Source organism: Chinchilla lanigera, unplaced genomic scaffold, assembly GCF_000276665.1.
Source record: "Chinchilla lanigera isolate Chin_1 unplaced genomic scaffold, ChiLan1.0 scaffold00030, whole genome shotgun sequence".
NCBI lineage: Eukaryota > Metazoa > Chordata > Mammalia > Rodentia > Chinchillidae > Chinchilla > Chinchilla lanigera.
In genome coordinates, this window is record NW_004955431.1 from 17,607,254 (window position 1) to 17,629,753 (window position 22,500).

The 22,500-nt window shown below is 34.2% G+C and overlaps 1 protein-coding gene across 7 annotated transcripts in view; it reads left to right on the forward strand.

The window, feature by feature from the left end:
• Vti1a (vesicle transport through interaction with t-SNAREs 1A) overlaps positions 1 to 22,500 on the forward strand; it is a 368,205-nt gene that overhangs the window by 64,649 nt on the left and 281,056 nt on the right. For 5 of the 7 annotated variants that reach the window (XM_013515815.1, XM_013515816.1, XM_013515819.1 and 2 more), the window contains exons 4-5: positions 14,343 to 14,420; positions 20,684 to 20,704. In XM_013515815.1, coding sequence (XP_013371269.1) covers positions 14,343 to 14,420; positions 20,684 to 20,704 — 99 coding nt within the window. The remainder of the gene's footprint in view (positions 1 to 14,342; positions 14,421 to 20,683; positions 20,705 to 22,500) is intronic. The other 2 variants (XM_005387765.2, XM_005387768.2) reach the window with 1 other exon arrangement.

A 22,500-nucleotide genomic window follows, 5' to 3' on the forward strand; every position in this document is an offset into this window, starting at 1 on the left:
TAATTATTTTGTGTCTAGGTATAGACTTATTTTGTTTATGTCTAATTGGAGTTCTGTATGCCTCAGTTACCTGTAAGTCAGAGTCTTCTCCCATGCTTGGGAAATTTTCTGCTTCTACTTCTGCAAATAGTCTTTTTATGTCATCCATGTTTACTCCTGTTGTTTCATTCACTCATATAAGTCTTATATTGTTTTTCTTTGCCTCTTCTTATAGCTGATGAATTGCTATTTTCTTGTTCCTTCTTATTTTTAAGAGATCTTTCCTTTCACAATCACTGTCTTTTTATTTATGTCTTCTTTAGATGTGCTGCACAATTCTTTCATTATTGTTGTCATTTATTTTTTTACCTCAGAGATTATTTCTGATCTGATTTCTTCTATGGCCTGATGGAGTTGTTTCTTTACTTCAGTTGCTGTCATTTCAGAAATTTCATGTGTGTGACTTCCATGTTCTATGTCAGTGCCTCCTGGACTTTTCTGGGTTGGCTGGAGGTCTGAGATTGCATTTTGCTCCTTTGTTCTGACATTTTCAAAGCTTCCAAAGTTCACAAGGGAGCAGCATTCCTCCCATGATCGTGGAGAGGCAGGATGTGGCTCACTGCGGCCCTGTAGTTCCTCAGGGCTCAGCATTACTCCTGCAATAGTGTCGGGGGTGAGGGCAGCCCACTGAAACTCCGGGAGTTCACCAGGGCCAGGGTTGCTCCCGCAACATTAGGGTTGGCAGGGTGCGGTGCAGCTCACAGAGGAACCCAAAGATGTCCATGGCTCAGCATCACTCCTACAATGTTGTAGGGCAGCGCATGTCTCACCAAGTTTCCCAAAGGTGCCCAGGGCCCAGTGTTACTCCCACAACAGTAGGAGGGTGGGAAAGTGGCTCACCAAGGCTCCCGAAGCTATCTGGGTCAGCTGTGCTCCTGTGCAGGTGGGGGTGTAGGGTGTGGCTCACAGAGTTTTCTGAAGCTGTCCAGGGCTCAGCACAGCTCCTGCAGTGGTTGGGGTGCAGAGCGTGGCTCATGGAGCTTCCTGAAGTTGTCGGGGCTCAACATGGCTTCCATGTCAGTCTCAAGTCCCATATTTGTATTGAAAAAAAAAAAGTACTATCATATGATGAAAATTGCACTTTTAATTATCTGAATTAGAAAAGAGTAATAGTCTTATATTTTGTTTATCATTAATTCTTAATGTATCTAATCAAGAACTTAACATTGAGCTAATCTGAGACATAAACTACTGTTGGAAAATGAGTTCCATTCTTCCACTGATACACATTTTAATCATTTAGGAACATATAGTTTGAAATAATTTTAAACTTTCAGAAAGATTTGAAGAATAGTATAAATAACATAGATATACACATTATCTAAATTTACCTATTGTTAGCACAGTGTCCCATTTGCTTTATCATTTTTGAATGAGATATATTTATATATAATGGTAATTATATGTATAAATTTATGGAGAAATGATACATCATACATCTTTTCATGTTTTTAAAGTAATTTTTAACCCTCTTCAAAATAAAAGTAATTTTTCTCATATAGCTGTGTTATTTACCAAAATTTAGAGGTAACTTGAAGCATTTTGTCCTGACATCCATTTTAATTATTTTTGAGGAGGTCTTTTTCATACCTCTGCATATAGAGTATGTTATTTTTTGCTGGCTGTTCTTTAATAGTCTTAAGTCTTAACATAAGTACCTGTTGCTGTAACACATGATGGTATAACATTGTCATGTGACATGTTAAAGAAAATTCAGAGTATTGATTTCTTGTTTGATAATTTTAATTGAAAAAAAAACTTATTTTCAGAATGTAAATATACTTATTTAAATAGTTGAACTAATTACATTTTTACCCATTAAATGACGGGTTCAGTTGAAGTTCTTGGCCTATAAATTTATTTTTTTATGTCAGCTAAATGTGAGATCAGAGGTGTGAATTTACATATTTGGTCATTTCTTTTTAAGTAGTTTATGATTCCACAAGTCCAAGACTGAATTTCACTGAAGCATAAGTTACATAAAATCATGAATGGAGGGATGGCTTAACAAAAGTAATAGAGGAAGCAATTAAACAATTTTAGATACTGATGGGAAAATTGTTATTCTTTACAATTATAAAAACTTTATTACCATATATTTATTGATTTATCAGCATCTTTAATGTCTAAGATTAATATCAACTTTGAATAAATCAACTCTGAATATTTTTCCAAATAATCTCAGATATGGTATTTCTGTAGTGAGTTCAATTTTAAAGCTGTTTTTTTTGGTTTTTTTTGTTTGTTTGTTTTTGGTGAATATTGGCACTGAGCCAGAATCAATTTAGACTCAAGCAAAATGATGGTCTCATGGCTCAGGTTGTTTTGTAGTGCGCCCTGCATTTGTGGAAGGACCATAGACCAGAGAACAAACTAAAAGTGCAATGCAGTGTCATCTTCTTCATATAGCCCCTGAATTTTGACTTGGAACTTTATTAGGTGGCTTCACTCTCCTAACATCTGAATCATCTTTGTTACTGTTTTTCTTAAAGATTTATTAGTTTTCAGGATACTGTGTATTTGCTTTGTATTAGACTACTGTCAGAAAAACTAGACAGTGTTAGTTCCAAGAATATTTTTCTTTCTGAAGCACCCATATGTGGGATGTGTGATTTGCAGTAATTCTTATTCATTTGAAATACAGCAATTTGTTCCTGTGTATAGAGGATAGGTTTGTTGTTTCAAATTGCTGGGTTTTGTTTTTGTTGGCATACTCGCCAATACAAATTGAATGGCTTACAAACATCTATTTGTATGACAGCTCAATCTAGATAAGTGCCCTCTCTTGCCTAACAGTACAATTTGGGGTCTCAGAGATAAAAGCAAACTGAATGCCAGGCTTGTCGCAGAGCTTCTTCGTGCAGATAAGAGAGGTGATCCATATTCCTCAGGTCTACAGATCATACAAAGAAGAAATATGCATATACATCATCTTGTTTGAAATGATGGTCTTTTAGTGGCTACATAATAAAAAATAGGAATATCTAACTCATGAGAACAATAAAATAGCTGATATGAGACATGCCTGTATTTGAAATTAAAAAGAAATGTAGCATTGACTTAACAAAATTGGAGAGAGATCTGTTGTTTAGCATTTTCCTATAGCAGATTGACATTTGTTGAATGAATTTGCTCTCTACTTTGACATTCCTATTCTCAAATAAGTTGTATCTGCAGGCAATGATTCTTTTATAGCTTTTATACTCTGCTAGAGATAGAGTTGAAGGGGTCTGCTTTTTTTGCTCCAAGATGAGGAGCTGAGACTTTATACTTATTCGCTTCTGTGTGAAAACATCAGTCTTCCTGTAAAAGTTATATCCCACATATAACTCATATATAAAAAGAATTACATATGTAGTAACCACAGTGATGAGGAAAAAATTAAACTAATGCATAAGGTAACGAACATCCTTAAAATATGGCCAAGGGTTCCAGGTGCAGATTTCTAAAATATAAGGGTTTAATTGATAGAGCCTGCTGATTGATTGGACTTGGGAAGTAAAAGAGAAAGCAGGATAATTTTTAGGTTGTTCTGTAAGAAGGCCATATGTACGGAAACACCATCCATCAAATTTAGAAAATCAAGAGGAGGAGAAATACTTAAAAAGAAAAGGGTTTTCCCCATGTTGTCTGTGTTAAGTGAGACACCACTAGGTTACAATACCCAGCATGATTTGGATTTGTGGGTAGAATATGGAGAAAACATCTTTCCCAGCTTCTAGGTACTGGAAATGGTGGCTGTTGCTTAGATCATTCAGATGAGTGAAAAGAGGGCTGAGCAACCTCATGCAACATCAACACTTTATGAGCAGACTAAGACAAAAGTTATGAAGACAGACTCAGGAGAGACTAGAAAGATAGGAGGAATTCCAAGAAGAGTGGTGGCAGAACTGCCAAGGAGATAGTGAAGAATAGTATTAAGTGACTATGAGAGGTCAAGGGAGAAAAAGACCTAAAGTGACTGTTGGAGCCAGCTTGGTATAATAATGTAAGCAACAAAGTAGTGTTGGATCATAACTCAAAGTGTAAAATAAGTATCCATAAATCCATACTAATGTAAATACATGATTAAGTAGAAAAATCACACATGCAGAAGTGTGCCATATGATCTGTAGAGGTGCTGTGTCCTCAACGAGATGGAGCATAACACCGTACTCCTTAAATGTGAGCTCGGCATAGGGAGTACAGTATGGGAAGAGGGAAAGGGTAACCACACACAAACACTACCTCAGCCAAGTGATCAAGGTCAGCATCAACCGTGATGCTGTGCTGCTAATATGTAGCCTTTATGTGAGATGATGAAAATGGCACTTAATTTTTCCTCCCCAAAGCACACTCTAAGCAAATCATAAGAAAAATAACAGATGTCCCAACTGAGGGACATTTTGCAAAATACCTTATCACCTTTCCTGGAAACTGTGAAGGTCATCAAAAACAAGGATATCTCCCAGTCTCAGTGGCACAGGGCTGTAATCTCGGCCACTCAGAAGTCTAAATCAGTGGGATTGCAAATTTGGAGTTAGTCAGGACAAGGTAGCAAGACAGGATCAAAGTAAAGCTAGAAAAAGAAAAGGGCTGGGATATAGCACAGTAGTAGAGTGCTTGCCTAGCAAGAGTGGGGCCCTGGGTTTGATGGCCTGTACCACGAGGAGAAGGAGAAGAAGGTCTGTGACAGTGTCATAAGCCAAGAGGAGCTAAGAAGACATTGCTACTAAATATACTCCGAAAGTTTTAATGCGATCATGGAACAGAAAAAGAACCTTAGTTAAAAACTAAGTATATCTAAGCCGGGTGCAGTGGTGCGTGCCTGAAATCCTAGCACTTGGTGAGACTGAGCCTGGAAGACTCCAGTTAAGTTGCTAGCCTGGGCAACTTAGCAAGACCCTATCTCAAACTTTAAAAAGGAAGGCTGGGATGTAGCTGTGTACAATCCTCAATATATATATATATTATTATTTATCATTATTAACTAAAGCCCATCCTCTACTCATATATCCTTATTGTGCATATATATATATATATGCACAATATATATATATGCACAATAAAGATATATAAATAATAAGGATATATGAGTAGAGGATGGGCTTTAGTTTATGGGCATATATATATATATAGTGCATATATATATATATTGTGTATATATATATATATGCACAATAAGGATATATGAGTAGAGGATGGGCTTTAGTTAATAATGATAAATAACAGTGAACAACTGATTCATTAATTATGACAAACTTGGTATGGGTTATATGAGAATTCTGTATTATCATTATAAATCTTGAATAGATTTAAAACTACATTTAAATTAAAATGCATTGGTTCAATGGTTTGACAACTGGAGTCATTGGTGATCCTGGAGAAACCTGAAGTAGGAAAGTATTTACAGTTCGTAGTAAGTTGACAGGTGGCTGGGACCCGAGTAAGCAGTTAGTGTGTATAAAATACCCCTTCAAGACGCTGTGCTTAGAAGGGAAGGATAGAAAGGGTGGGCAGTATCTGGGAAGAATGGAATAGGTTGAAATAACTTTTTAAATGTGTAAAGCTGGGATAAGTTTAATATTTTAAAACTTGAAGGAGGGGCTGGGGATTTAGCTCAGTGGCAAAGCGCCTGCCTGGCAAGCGCAAGGTCGTGAGTTCGGTTCCCGGTACCGGAGAAAAACTAAAACTTGAAGGAAATAACAAGTAGAAAAATGTTTAAGATAAAAACGAAGAACATTTAATTGATAAGCAGGGTTGTTTTTCAGTTCAAAATGGAGACTCTTTTAGGAAGAACGTGTTGTTAATGAATCAGGCCTGACTATTTATATCTTATTATATCTTCCATTAGGTCACCCTAGTAATACAAGTAGCCTTCAAAATCTTTTCATAGAAAACTTGGACCAAAATGACTTTCCTGTATTGCCTAAGCATCACAATTTATTGATTCTATCTATAAAACATTAAAAGACAATATACATCTCTGAATTGTGAGCAGTATAACCTCACTGTTACACAGCCTATTCTTTAGTAAAGAATCTTTCACGATGTGGGTCCAGAAGTGAAGTACCAAGAAGGAAATTACGGAAATTGTTTGCCTGTGAGATATCTAGTTCCGATCTAAAATTTAGAGTAACTGCTGAGGGAATCAGCAGATCCTATCCATAAACAGGCAGTTCTTAATACATCTTCATAGACTTACGGTTCTCCACTAAGTCATTGGGGTAGATTATTTTTGTTTTATGGGGTAGTGTTTAAAGGTTAATTTTGAAACATGTCTAAGTAACACTCGTAGGTATAGTTGTGACTTATCCTCTGAGATCTGAGTTTTATTCTATCAAAGAAAATAGCAATTTAATAAAGCACTTGTCATCCTTGAACTCCTAAATTTATTGTCAACATTGCAGATGTTGACAGTTGTCTTACTTACTTTTTCTTCTTGCTGAGACGAAATATCCGATGGCTAAAGTTAAGGGAGGAAAAATTTATTTAGCTCACAGTTTGTAGAGGTTTCAGTCCATAATCAGCTGGCTCTTAAAGTAAGGTGACATGGCAGAGAGGCAACAGTTCATGGTGGCAGAGGATGGCAAAAGGAACAAGAGGGAGAGACAAGCCTCTCGCTGTCCTTATATTGTATTCAGTCTATGGGGATTAGGGCAGTGCCAGTCTGAACAGTGGAGTGATCCAGCAATCGCTCACCCTTAATCCCAGCATTGCACTTCAAATCAATCACACACTAGATTCACCCACCTCTGAAAAAACCCTATGACCACATGAGGCTTTGGGGGGACATCTAGACACAAACCCTAATGACAACAATATATAATAAAGTTTCATTAATATTATTATTATTACAAGAGGATAACCAGAAACAAAATTTACAAACTACCATAATCAGCTTTGTAGAATGAGGTGAGTGCTGCAGCCAACTTTGGTTTTGGGGAATGAAAGAAGGAAGACCCCAACTGTTATAGTAGTACAGTCAAGGGAAAAGAACAGCAGCATTGGAAAAGGGCTCTGACCTTGTTCTGCTTGGTCTTTTGTAGTCCTGTGGCCAGGAGTGCATCCCTCATCTGCCTTAGAACCCTTTGTCTCTAAAGGTGTAGCCTCGTCTAGGTGATGTGTCATGTGACCTCAATGTCGCTTTTACAGAATTCTCAATATCACTTGTTCTTAGATGTCCAGATCACTCAAAATTATAACTATCAACAGATTTTCAGTGAATGATCACTTTTCCTTCCCATTGCTAGGCAGATTGCTAGGCAGATTTCATAGGGAAACAGAGGTTATATAAATTAATTATATGCAAACAAAGTACCTGCTGTATAGCATTTGTTTATTGGAGTACTATTTTCTAATGGGCATGTGTAGTGTGTTTATATATCATTAACAAACAAAATAATAAATATTCTGATCATTTCAAAGAGATTCAATGGAGTTATTTTATTTTATATTCAGAAAAACTTTAAGGAATTAAATTTTTTCCACTGCATACTTACACTATTCCAGATGTAACAACAACATCTGGAAATTCTATTATGTCCTGATTTTCTGAATGAAGTAACTTAATTGTTGATTGACAAGCTAACATGATTTAAGACACAGCCATACTGTGTTCAATAACAGTGTCAAAAGTCATAAACTATAAGCATATGCTAGCAAACAGGACCATGATACTCGCTAACTTATTTTGCATTTTAAAACTTGTTAATGTTAAACTTACACTTCATGATACAATTTAGAAATACTGGAAGAGGAAATGAGGAAGTACAGTTACCTAATTTCTAGGCTCTCTGTTTTCCAGATCACTAAATGATATAGCAGCAATGTGGTCCAAGGTGCTCATCTAAATAAGTCTATTCTAGCACTGTGCAACGCAAGGAGAATTCTCCTGTATGGATTGCATATGTTCTGTGTGAGTCTGTATGTGCATACACACATTTAACCTTATTGTGTGCATATAAATATTCATATGTGATATTATAGCGAACTTTAAAAAATAAGAAGGAACATGGCATAATTTATATCATTATTTATAGCCAAAAGATAAATATTCATGCAAACTTTTTTTTTGTGCTGTTAGATAAACGTGTTTGAAAACAAAAGCAAAAAGTAAATAAGGATCAAAATGTACAATAAGTATTGTGAAATAGGAAAAAATAGTTCAAAAAGAAAGAGAAACTATGGAGGGGGAAGAGGGAAAGGAAGAAAGGAAAAAGAAAAAAGGATTAAAAGAAGGGTAAAATGAAAACAAAGCTTTGTAAATAGGGAGGGGAAGAGGAGTAGAGGGAGGGGAGGAGACTGGGAAAAAAGAAGAATCAAAATATATCCTGTACAAGTACAAATTCCCCATGATGAATATCTTTATGTATATCTAAATTGTACCAATAAACTTAATTTTGAAAAATCTATAAACATACCAAAAATGGAAAATTGTAAACATATTTTGTACTTGTAAGAAAAAAAGAAAATACAAGCAAAAATAATAAAGGAATAGTTATGAAAAAAAAGACAAAAATTAATTTCAAATTTTTCCCCTAGTTTTGTATACTGAAAAACAATAGATTGTTTTATGTTCCCATGATAACCTGCTTTTCCAACTCTATAGTTCTTTTCTAGCAGCAGGGCACAGTAGTATTTTCTCTCTGTTGGCTTGCATATGGTCCACTGGTTGTGAGTTTATAATAGATTGGAAGTGTATTTTCCCTTTATTAATGATACAGTATTGATGGCATGTAGCATGTGCACTCTCCAAGTGAGTGAGCTTGACCTTTAACTCAAAACAGTCCCTTGAGCCATGTTTTAGTGGAATGATCACTTAGAAGAAGCAGATTGGCACTTACTTTCTCTGATAACATTAAAGAACTGTAGTAAAGTTTTTACTATTGGAAGCCATCCAATAATTGCAGTAGCATAGAATAAAAGATTGAAGAGAACAATGTTACAGAACTACTGGGTTAAATAACATGAACTTTTAAAATCTAGTTTTGGAATATATTGGCAAATCATTTGTCAAGAAGGATGCACTAATTTTTACTCTTAGCCGTGTATAAGTATTAGTCTTATTGAGTCCTTTCCATTATTATCAACTGTTACTCAGATGAGCATGCTTTGTAAAGTTGCCACAGCCATTGTGTTAGGATAGGCTTCCCTTTATAATATTTAAATCCTTAAAATAGCCTAGGAAATAAGTACATAATCCCAGGATTTTAGAGATACAGAAACAGATATTCAAGAGACTTAATTTGATGAAGATTACATGTGAAATTGTTGTCTCTGTCCTTTTCATTCAGTGTCCTGTGTTTTTTCATCTTGACAACTTTCAAGTGATCATTTACCTAAGAGTTTACTGTACCTTTACCTCAATCATGCAGTATGATAGATTTTAACTTTAAATTCTATAGACATCACTGGGATAAAAATTCATAAGCTCTTTCTAATTTTTTCCCCTTCAGAGTATAATTTTACGTTTCTTAACTTGCATTGGTGACTCTTACTGGGTCCTGGTGTGGGATGTGCAGCTAAATGCTGAGATAGGCCAGAGAGAAATAGAAATGAAGATAAAAATGGGATACTTTGTGCCAAAGATAGATACATTTTTTGAAAATGCCATATGGACATTACAGTACTATGATATTATTTAATTAGAACCAGATAAATTAGGTAAAAAATGCCAGCAATTATATGGTTAGCTAATAAATATAATTTCATGGTATTCTATAGATATCCCGAAGTGTTAATTGTAACAGGAGCAGTTAAATTCTTTGGAGCAGTTAAATTCTTTGGCTATGAAAGCATAGCAGTTTTTAATACATGTATCACCTGGTAACCTTGGGCATTATTAAAATATATGGAGACTGAAAAACATGGTAGAAGCAATGGAAAAGTCTGACCAGACTGTGTAATTTGTTTTAGAACTATGGAGCAATCTATTAACCATTTCTTCTATAGACCAATTTGATTAGGAAGAAGGACAAGCTGTTCTTTCATTACTTACCAAAACCATACTGCACTTTATATCAATTATTTGGCTGTCTGCAGCACATAGATTAGAATAAAGGGCTTTTTTAGTGTTTGTGAATGTTGTGGATTGCTGATTAGTAATTAAAGTACTGAATGAAGGAAATTAGGCCAAAATTGAATGGGAATGAGAAAGTCCTAATTCTGTGATACAGATGTTAGAAACAGATTGTTTTGAGCAATGTAGTGACATTGTACATAGCCAGAGAGTATTTGCTTCCCATGTCAACTCAAGTTGAATGCTTTTGAGTTGGTTTCCTCTCCCATGCCTTGTGATGTGGCTGTATGGGTATTAATTTAGTGAAATATCCTGTCTGCCAGGTGTGGGAACTAGCTGATTTTATTGTAATACCAGATCATTACTTAATTCATATGCAACAGAGTACAGCACATGGAAAGCATTATAAATCTATTTACAATGTGGCTGGTCTGATGATAACATTGTATTAAATTCCCAGGTGAGGCAATTTAAGCAATTGCTTTGCCATGTGCACACCATGGAAATTAAATTCTTATATATGGTTTAGTAATAAACCAACTTCATTGTTATGTTTTTGTGTATGGTAGGTTGTAGAATCCTCATTCTGGCTATGTTTACCCAGTTCCATATATAGAATCATACAAGGTGCAGCACCACAGATCACAGTTTTTAATTAGTTTAAAATAAATTAATCCATTTTGTTTCTAATTTATTGGTGCCCGTCCACAAACCTATTTAGCTCAGTGGGAAATGTTAAGGTTTGGGTCAAGTAGATTATTTCAAGACAGATTTCTAGACAGAACTGAATAAGTGTGTCTGTTGAACTTGACTTTAAGAAAATCAGCCAATCAGTATGCAAAAATGCTATTCACGTACCAAATGAAAAACTGAACATTTACTTGAATCTATAATTCTCGCTTTTATAACCAAGGACTCATTTTTGCCAGTAGTTTAAAATAGCCACTAAAGTTTTGCATATTAAACTTCTTAGGGTTAGCAGTCAGTTGTTAGTGTGAAACTTTTGCTCAGATATGTTCTGTAGATGTTCGGCCATCTATGTCTAGTCCACCAAAGTATATAGAAGTTAGAAGGAATACACTTTATGTAAGCACACAACTAAAACTGAAGCATGCTTTTGTATTTAACAACCTTTGTGCGTGCGCATATGTGAATTTGTGTGTGTGGCAAATACTGTCAGTTGACACTTTTCCACCCTTATGGTATAGACCAGAAATTGCAGTAGATTACAAACTGCATAGAGCTTCTGTCTTCTCCAGGAGCCACATACAAAGCACCAGTAGACAGTGGTAACTGACAACTAAGACAAAAATGTTGACAATTTCTTGATTTGCCTGGTTAGCTTATGTATAGAAGTCATTAACTATTTATAAAATGCATTATGAATTGGGTTCCTTCAAACTGTATCTGAATGTGTGACATTTCCAACTCAAATTCTCATGCTTGCATTTGGCTAAAGTACAGATTTTATATTGTTGATAATGAAATAAAAATATTTTAGATTTATCAAGATACAATAGAGGTTTCAGTTTTATTAACTTTGAGTCCTCTAAATGAAAGCATTATGCAGGTACTTATTAATATAAGTAATTGCTTAATTACATACAGAAAAGCTTCCCAAAAGACCAGTTTTTTGCCATCCCAATGGTAAAAATGACATTTATAGGGACCACCCTTCACTGTAGATGAATCCTTAGTGCTGTATTGCCGAGCACTTATATATACTTAATTGCTAGTTTTCAAAAGCAGAGCATTCTAACCAAAAAAGATCAGATATTCAGGGATATACATTTATAATTTTCTTATTTTGAAGTACTACATCAAAATATTACATCAAAATAAGAATATATTGTAATTGAACAATCTCTGCCAATTTGTTGGTATTTTGGTGAAAAAAGGGAAAAACAAAAACAATCTCTATATGATATTCTTGCACACTGTGGAATGTTTTAGTCCCCCATAGTGATGAAATGAATAATTAAGAAGGCAGCTCTGATACCACAGCCTGTTTAAAGGTTCTCATTTCCTTTAATGCTGTAAAATACTTTTTGCTTAGCTAGTTTGAAACTACTATAGTGGGGATATCCAAATGGGCAAAAGAAAGCTTTGACTTGATCTAAATATTGTATTAAGAACATGAAGCAGACTTTCTGTAATTTAACATTTTTAATACAATCAATAGAAGTAGTTAATTAACAGTTGCTTTAGGAAACACAATAAGAGAAGTAGATTTAATATATGCTGTGTGTGGTGGTAAAACATCTGGTGTGTTCACAAATGCATATTGTTTTTACCAATCTCAGGCCGATTACCTAACTTCTCCAATTCGCTGTTTTCCCTGCAACCCTGCTGCAGTTGCATTTATCTACCTATAGACTTATTGCAGTTGCTAAGATATAAAATATATACTTGTAGTAGGGAAGTAGGACATAGCATGCAGACTCAGGACTGAAAGGGGGTTCCACTATTTCCTTTATATGGAAACACTTTGTAATTCTTGTGCCTTTTTCCTCCATGATCTAGCAAATAATAGAACAGGGAGGAGTTTTTCTAAAGTAGAATGAGCACTCAACTGTGAGTCAGGACCCTACAGTTCTAGTCTCAGTTTAACCAAAACTATCTTTAGAATTCCATGAAATTGATTTTTTCCATTTATGAAAAAAGAGATTGTCTATATGTATATATTGTTATTGATCTGACTTACGTCTCTTTAAACTGGGTTGTGCTAGAGCCATAAGCCTATGCCTTCATTGTATGTAATGAACTAAATTCTCTTTTGTGCCATCTTCGGGAGAATTGAGATAATTTTCTGGTTTTTGGTTTGGTCAGGAACCCCAGTTAAGACAATCTCTTTTAAGTGAAGTAAAGCTTATTGGTGTTCTTGTCTGAGTTCCTCTTCAATTCCAGTATAATATGGTTTTATGTTTAACATATTATGATTTCTGTGTGGTCAGGTAGTGCAACTCATTCACTAGTCTCCAAATTCAACCAAAACCTTACCGTTAACTTCTGCTCATGGATTAAGGGTAGTCCTTTTAAACGGTGACACTTTTCAGATCACAGTTAAAGAGGTAAAACTTTCAAGTCCCAAACATAGACCCTAATTGAGAGACAAAATTATTCTTTCCTACCTGCCTTTTTTTTTTTATACAATAAACATATTGATGGGAGTGGTATTTGGGGAAGTTGGTACCTGCACTTAGCATATCATCTGTTACCTATTACTCCCTCTCCCTTTCTGCCCCTCCTGCTGATCCCCTTCCTCATCACTTTTAAATGATTTTTTGTGCTTAATTAGTTCAGATACAGAAAAGGCCAGAAAGCATTCGCTTGTAAATCTGAAGTTTGGGTTGGAAATATTAAAGATGAAGTAGGAACTGAGGACTACACTCTAGTTTCACAACTAATTTTCAAAGCCTCCTAGCTTTCCCAAGTGTGTGCACATTTAGATAACTTGTGAATTGCTTGAACTGCAGACATGTCCCTCTGACTTTATAGGCAAGGGTAGATTTCTTATAAAACAAAATTACAGTGCATGAAATATTGACTCATATTCCACTTCTCTTTATTTACTGGGATTGGGAAAGGTTGACTCATAGCCTGCTTTCCTTTATTTATTGGGATTGGGAAACTTAATTTGCTTTACCACACATGCACATACACACGTACGCACATACTCTTCTATTGCTTTTCCTTAAGCTATTATTTATAGAGAAGTCAGATATATTTAAATTATCATTTGCATGGGAGATGGGCTTTTAAATCCCCTCTCTTTCTGGTTAGAAACATCACAATAATGAAAGAAATATAGGTGTGTGTTAGTCCAGGCATTCTAGAGTAGAGTTGGAGATAAAATTATTATCCTAGAATTAGAGATTTTAAAAACCCTAAGTTGTACAGTTCATTTCCTGCTACAATGTTAAAGGCCCTCTATGCATCTGTATTAATTTTAATCTCTGTTCCATAGATATACAGCTATTTAGCTGTATTTCTTTCAGTTTAATGTTCTTATTCAAATGATGACATGTGGAGTAATGGACATGTTCAGATCCCTTTATGAATATTCATAAAATATTTGCACAATGCAGTTTTTTCATTATTGACATTTTGGAAAATTTCAAATTTTTACTAAACTTCTCAAGTTCAGGGAACTTCACACAACTTTGGTTTGCAGATTTTGCCAATAGGTTTCCATTAGGGGGCTCTCGAGGTTTGAGATGATAAGCCTTGATACCAGTAATGCTTCGAAGCCTTTACTTTCTAACGTTCATCTCACTCTTTCCCTTTTTGTTTTGTTTTATAGAAAAGGTCACGGATCGCCTACAGTGACGAAGTACGGAATGAGCTCCTAGGGGATGATGGGAATTCCTCAGAGAACCAGGTAGAATGCTAATCAGGAAGGCCCGGTGGGTGGCTGGAGGGTGAAGGAGGTCACAGGCACACTGGGCTCTCAAGCTGCTCCTTAACAGTATTAGCAGCAACTCATGTGGAAGCGATACTGTTTAATGCAAAGCTGGAGTCTTAATCAACTTCAAAATGTTTCTTGGAGATCTTACATTTAACCCTTTACCTTGTGATCACTGTCTGCTATCTTTTAAAAAAATCTTTTCTTCTCTTTTCTTTATTATTTAGTACTTAAGGAATAACTTGAAACACACTGTTTGCAGACAAAGCCAAGGTCTTCACCTCAAACACATGTAGAAGGAATAAAAAAGTACATAATACAGCTTTGATAATAATGCAGTATAATTAAATCAACACTTGCAGCAAAACAAATGAAAGTAAGCTTTCAAAATTCAACAGCGCAGCTCAGTCTCCTATTGTGTAGCTTCTTAAAAATACATTCACCAAAATGCAAATTATAGGCACCAGTGTGAAACTTGGATACCCAGATAGAGACCTGTTTCTGTCAAATAATAGTAATAATAATAATAGGATAAGTCTTTTTTGCAGTTTAAGATATGCATAGGCAAAAAATAAGATGCAATTTTTTCTTAAAAGCGCCTTACAACTTGGCTGTCAGTTCTTATTGGATCACATAGTAGTGCCATGAGTCTAATTAATGTCCTACTTCTTTTATTTTGAATTAATACTGCAGACTTCATAAATTCGTATTGATAATATATATGACTTTAAAGGAATGTTTCAAGCACTTCAGTGTAGAGATGATTTTTAAAATGTCTCAAACACCCCTAGAGACGGATTGGTGACAGGGAACTTCACAAGCAAGACCTGAATGTGTTCATTAATGTTACTTTGGCAAGTATTGTAAAGGTGTCTGCTCTGCTGAAATAGCATTGAACATAAGTCATTCCTTGGGTAAACCAACACTTAATAACATAGTGAAACATAGCGCTTGATTCATATAAAATCTGCATAATTGTGTTAACCATTTCAAATAGATTGTAATTGCCGAGATTGTATTATTATCTTCTGTAATGTTAGTTTTATAAACACGGATATTGCTTGAACGTTACGGTCTCCACCCACCCCTCAAAAAGGGGAGAAGAATCACTGAGCTGATTGTTGGTTTTGATGAAGTTCTCACTTGCTCCACTATTTGGATGTTATCAGCTTGAGTTCAGACATGTAAACACGTTCAGTTTTGACTTGGGATTTCAGCTTTTCTGACTGAAATGTGAGAATAGCTAAAGAAAAAAATAGTGCATCAGACATAAAAGGATGATGTGATGAAGGGGTTTTACTCATAGTAGATTAAATAATGTGAAGATGAGAGAGAAAATATTTTCTCCTTTTATAAAAGTGAGATTTGGATTGCTCATACCTCATGAATGAATGAATCATAATTTTCTTTCCTATCTGCTGTAAAAAAGCATAATCGATTTTGCAAAAAAGTGAAATGCGTAGTTCCCATGTCAGTTCTTTAAAAAGCTATAGATCTTTTTCTCATTTGAAACTACTGCCTAATGTAGAGGAAACAGAAAAGAAGGGGGTGTTCCTGTCTAACTCAGACTCCTTTATTGTAATGGATGTTGTAGTTCCATGACAGGAATCTTTTTTTTAAAGCATGTTCACTTCTCTTAATGGACATTTTATGTGCCTAAAATATTTGCCTTACATACATATAAAGATGATTTTTATGCCTAAAGAAAACTATTCCATAAAAATAGATTTGAGTCCATATTTTCTGAGTTTTTCAAATTGTATTTCTGTCACTTTAAAGTGATTATGCAGAGAATTCCCCTGGACTTGTATAAATCAAACTTACAAAATCTGAAAGTGATTGGATAACCTGAAGTTTAGTTGTAAGGAACTGTCACTTCAATAAATAGAGTATGATAAATTATAATCATGAGAATATGTAACTGTTAGATTATTACTTACATGAACTTTTCAGTCAAAAATTTGATCTTTGAAAGTTCAAAAAAATATGCTTTACTTTATGGATATTTTGTTACTAAGTATAGCAAAATATGCCTATGATGATGAAGTGATTAAGTTTTATTTGAGACTCTTTGTCATATAATTGTCATAATATAGGAATTAGAATCTCTCAAACTGAAATATCTCCTTAACCAAATGTGGTTGCTTGAAAATAACTTCTTATTCTGCATCGGTATTCATTTAGACTAAGTATCCAAACAAAACATCTTTCTTTTAGGAAAGAAAAAATTTTAATTTAGTTCTTCATATTAAATTTTGTAGCCAGAAACTAAGAACATAGAGTGTTTTCAGGTAGGATTATCTATAATTTCTATAAAAATGGCCTGCCCTAGAAATAAACTTAATTTCAAGTTAATTGTTGATAAATTGATTTTCAAAACTACTTGTTCATATATTTATGATGAACTTTTAACGTATAAGTAAAACTTAAGAGAAAACAAAATGAGATAAAATTAACAGTATTCATTTAATTGAAATTAGGATGTATTTGTCAATTAAATTATATATAGATCAGAAAATGAAAATAAAAGAATCAATAGCAGTGATTACAGGCAGGTAAAACAAAGTACTGAGTAGTTGTTTTCAGTGCATTATATATATCCAGCCTACAGTGGTTTTTTTTTGTGAAGATTTAGACAAATATGAATACAGTAACTAGTGTTTCTCATCCTGACAGTTTATGATGCAATTTTTAGGTATTTAAAACCTGTTAATACATGTGATTATAATATTTCAAATAACTTTAAATTAATGTACTCTTAGGTATATAAACATTTACCTAATTCACCAGTAGGAATATTAATATGTCTGTGATGATTGGGAATGCCAGCATTTCAGAAAATTGGAATTTTTCAAACGCTTCTTAATTCCCTCATACAATACACATTTCATTTTATTACAAATTAATTGCTTTGTATAAGTTCATTTCTGGTTCATATCTATTTCATTCAATCAAATAACAGCTCATTCTTGATTTACAAGAAAGGGACAAAATTATCTACCTTGCACCTTTGAGCGCTGTTTTGTTATCAGCTTTATAAAGACTGTTGTCTTAAGCATAACCAATCTGTTCTTTTAAAGTTATTTACCACTCAATATGGCAACGTTCCACATCTTTGAGAGAGTTGAGTTCTTCAATGTAATGATGCTGTTTGGGGAATGGAAACCTTAACATTCTTAAATTGTTTTCCTCCCATGGAAACCATTTTCAAAACAGGAAAAAACCAACTTGTAGAATAAAGATCATAAAACTTTTTATAGTGGAGTAGAATAATGGAACAAATAAAATGTCCCAAGCTCTAGATTTGAGCCCCATTAGCTTCACAGCTATCATATGCAAAATTATACTGATCCATGACTGAGTAAATCCTATGCATAAGACTCAAAAAATGTACAAATAGTAGGATAGTTCCAAACGTGTGGAAATTTTTGTGCTAAGGCAATATTTAGCAGATAATAATTGCTTAATTTTTAAATACGAGATTTTCTTAAGTTCTGATTTGGGCTTGCTGTGCATAAAGTGTGTCAAACTTCAGCTACAGACCAGGGGGTGAAGTCGGTCAATTTAATTCCCCAAGATCTAAAGAAGGTCGGTATCATTTCATACAGCCCTGGCAGAGCAGATCATTACCAGGCACAAATCTGTTCGTTACGTGCTGAGGGTTTATAGCAAAATAAATAGACTGTCATCATAAGTTCAGAAAATTGTGTGTTCGACCCACGATAATGTGTAAAGGGCGTTTAATAGAGTTCAGCATTTATTCGTTATCTGTATGCGGACAGAGACGGCAGTCCCGTTATCAGCTCAAAAAAAAAAAAAAAATTCGGTAGTTGTGGGGGTCACATGACGCAGCGCACACACAGAGGCGCGCGCAGGCCCTCACACGCTCTGCAGTGCGGTTTTGATTTCAGTCACAGCAGAAGGCTTAACCACAAGAGATTCCGCTGGTTCAAACCAGCGTAAACCAGATTTTTTCAGCCCACAAAGGAACAGATTACCTCTTGTATCAAATTCTACATTAGGGGTAAAAAAAAATCTTTGTTTCAAAAAAGATGTTGATTATCTTAACTCAACATTGAGGCATTGCACACACTTTCATGTCGCCTAGGATGGAGCTAATAACTCGATAAAATAGAAATCATTACTTACAGTCTATTCTAAGCATTGCTAATTTTCAAAATGGACTATCTTTTGTTTACTCGAATGAATAATTCTTGGCCTAACTGAAAAAGAAAAAAAAAAAGATAAAGATTAAAACCCTCCCATTACCTCGCTTAGCTACAAATCCGGTGTGGCGCTTGAATGCAGCCATGCAGCACAAACAAGATAGAACGTTTTTTGTTTGGAACCTATTGAAAAAACAAATGGGTAGCATTTTTAAACACTCATTGATTATGGCAGGGTGGCATGCCCAAATGGTCTCCATTGCTGAGGAGTAGTTTTAAACTTTGCCCCTTTAAGTATCATAGTCCACTGAAGAATGGTGCCCCCAGAAGAAAAGAGCTGTGCGATCAATTCCCACATCGTCTCTTCCTGAGAATTAATGTTTGCCTTTTTCTCCCATGATGTTCCAGTAGCAAAGAGAAAGATTCCGATATGTGATAGGCCAGGTATTTTGGTTTAAAATTTTATTTCTTCTAGAGGAGGACTTGAGACATCCCATGTGAAAGAATGAGATATTTTGCTCATACATCCTGCATGGTTGTGGAGGAAAAATAATGACAATTTCTTGTCTATTTTGAAACTTTAATATTAAAAGTTTCATTTTTGTTACACACATAGTAAGATGTTGCATAATAAACTCTATATTCTTTTCATAAAGGGTTCATAACATTTTGAAGTCTCATTCTTTTGTACTTAAGATACTTTTCATATAACAATTGAAATTATAGAATAAGCTGGAATGCATACTGCCTGCCTTGAATTTGAGACAAAAATAGCATTAAGCATTGAGAATTCCTCGCTATGTCAGTAAACATGATACTCTTAGAAAGATGTATAGTGAGCAATTCATAACACGTTTCTCCCAAAGCAATGGCTTAATTTATTGGCTTGCATATGTCAAGTGCTAAAACAGATGTTACAGATATTTGGATGTTTAAAACTTATCAGTTGTAGAGCTGAACTGCTGAGGATGCAAATTTCAGACCTAAAATATGGCTTAGAGTCTGTAAAACATAGGTTTCAATTTCTGTTCATTGCAGAAATCTGGTAGTCATCTCAACTACAAAATTGTTTGTGGTTTAGAATAGTGTCAAATATAAAAGATGAAGCAAATATATGCCTCTATCATTTTCCTTGTTTCTAAAGACTTAAGTAATTTGTTTTGTGTTATATTTAAGGCAAATAGAAAAATGTTTTATGAAGGAAAATTAAAATATTATAGGAGATACAAATACATACAAATAAGTAAGGAGTGGTTATTGAAGCTACTTTAGTGAAAATACATTGCAATACAGATGAATTAAAGAGCTCATTGCTTTGAGATGGCTGGATTTACAAGATGAAGGCAACTGACAAGTGAAGAAACATAAAATTAAAATGAAAATATGTCATCTGATTGCAGTAGTCACAAAAAGCAAGCAAAATAAAAATCTAGAAATTAACTCCAGTGTGTACAATATTTCTAGGAATAGTGAAGTGTTTCCTGGTACTGTGTCCTAAATAGATATTATCTACACTGGCATACTTTATTCTCAAGTAGAACAGTGTTACCTCCTAAAGCAATTGTATACCCACATAATAGCTTGTTACTTTAAATGCTTATTGCAACCAACACCTGAACTATTAATCATTTTCATTTGTTGGTAAAATCTGAAATCAGTTGTCAAGTTTCCAAATAGAGAAACATCCTGAAAACTTGTATATACAAAACCTCTTCAGTGGTACATTCTTAGAAGAGAGGAACAGTAAACTTGTTTTCTTTCTTTATAATATAGACTTCTATGAAGTCGTTCCCCTTTATTTCATGATGGTGTCTTAGATGTACTTTAAAAGAGAATTTCACACTATTCTCTTTGTTTAATGTGACAGTGTGAGAAAGTGATCTTTATTCGTTCAAAAAACTCTGCATGTAGTCTATGTTTAGGTTCTTTTAATGTGTTTGTCTGTGATTTTTAAATGCTAAACATGTAAACAGATAAATTGTCAATGTTAATTCTGTATCCTGTCACACAACTGATCTTTCTTTCCTGCCATTTCTTTCCTTTTTATCTTTTTTTTGTGCATTCATGTTGCAGTTGATAAAATTACGTGAAGAGGTGAGTACTTCCTAGCTCCCTTTTTATCCTTTTAATTTTACTTTCCCTTGTAAAATTGAATTTCTAAATCTGAAGTGGATGTTTGCATTCATTTCTCCAGAGAAGTCTACCAAAGAAAAAAGTATTGACTTTATTGCTCAAAAATCTGCTGACCATCTTCTAAAAAACAACTATTTCTTAATCACACTTATTACAAGGATCATTGCTCTTTGTTGGCATTGGGGAAAAAACATTTTAAAGACAAAACAAACAAGGAATGATACAGGATATCTTAAAATTGTACTGTGTGGCTTTATTATAGACTGTAACTTCAGCTTTGCTTTATTTTTGTTAGTTTCTTAAAGAAGGAAATAAGATTTAGTTTTTTTTCTTATATTCTGATTTCCTTTACCAAAAATTGTTCTTAAATAAGCTTCTCTCTCTCACTCAGAATTTTTAGGTTCAACATAAGACACCATGAATCTATTATCCTTTGGAGGAAGCACACATATGTTGTAAATGCCCTGCTGCTCTGTATACTTAGACACGCAAGAATAGCCAAAGCTCTCGTCATTGTTAAACACCTTCCTTTTTGCAGGAAGTGGGCACCCAAGTGAGTTCTCTTTTTATTAAGTTTGCTAGTTAGTTTCATCATGTAGGCCCTTTCTTTGAGGTCTAGTAAATTTTTGCATCGATGTTAGTAATTTTACACTCATCTCAATGAAAGAGCATGAATGATCTTTTTCCCCAGTTAGGCCAAATATATCAAATAAACTTCAGTATTCCATTTCAAAGACAGAGTAGTTACATTTTTTGATGTCACAAGGGTTGTTATTTTTCCATTAGGATGTAAGAAAAAGTTGTGATATTAAAATTACCTAATTGCTTGTAATAACCAAGTACTTTAAGTTATTTTCAAGTTTAGGTTGACTATATTGATTGTGATTTTCCTAGAAGTTTTTTTGACTGATATATCATCGTTCTCTGGTTGATGCAAATATTAACTTAGAATCTTGTAGATTATGATTTTCCATAATTCTTCACTTGAAAATGTATTAGTGATGTCCTCTTTTTAAAGTAATAGTGACATGTAAATAGAAGGGGAAAATACACAAATACCTTCTCTCTATAATCTTTTTGCTGTTTTTTTTTTGGTTTGTTTTACTTTTTATGTCAGATGTGTATACTAAATATAATCAATTGCAATTTTGATGTATCACATTATTATTTTGGTGAATGATACATCAACATTATTTTCCTTCAGGGTGGAATATCTGTTTGTATATATTTACAGATGCTCATGTTTAGGTGAAGAAAGTGAATTTTTCAATGCTAATAGAATTAACAGTTTTGAAAACTTCCATACAAAGCTCTTATCTCTGAATTTAAGCGATGACTAGTAAAATCTCACCACATTTTTGTTAGAAGATTTATCTTTGTTAAGCTGAATGGTGTGGAATTCGAAATCTTCATCCTAAAAGCTAAAAACCTCATGTCTACATTTCTTTTAAAATATATTACCATTGATGGCTAATTGTTTTGTTGTGCCTATAGCAAGAGTTATCAGTTATGGTTCTGGAGTTCATGTTTTGGAAATTGTATCTTGTAATAGAATTGTAATCAAAAGGAATAGATGATTCAACTAATACAATAATATCCTCTGAAATACTCTCCTGTATATTTGTTGATATGAATGTAGCATTGACATTTATAGACGAGATTACAGTGATGACACTGAATTGGCACATGGTTTGCTAAAAAGGGATTGTTTCTCTGTCGGCATTCTAATAGGAATCACACAGTGAATGGTACTCAAG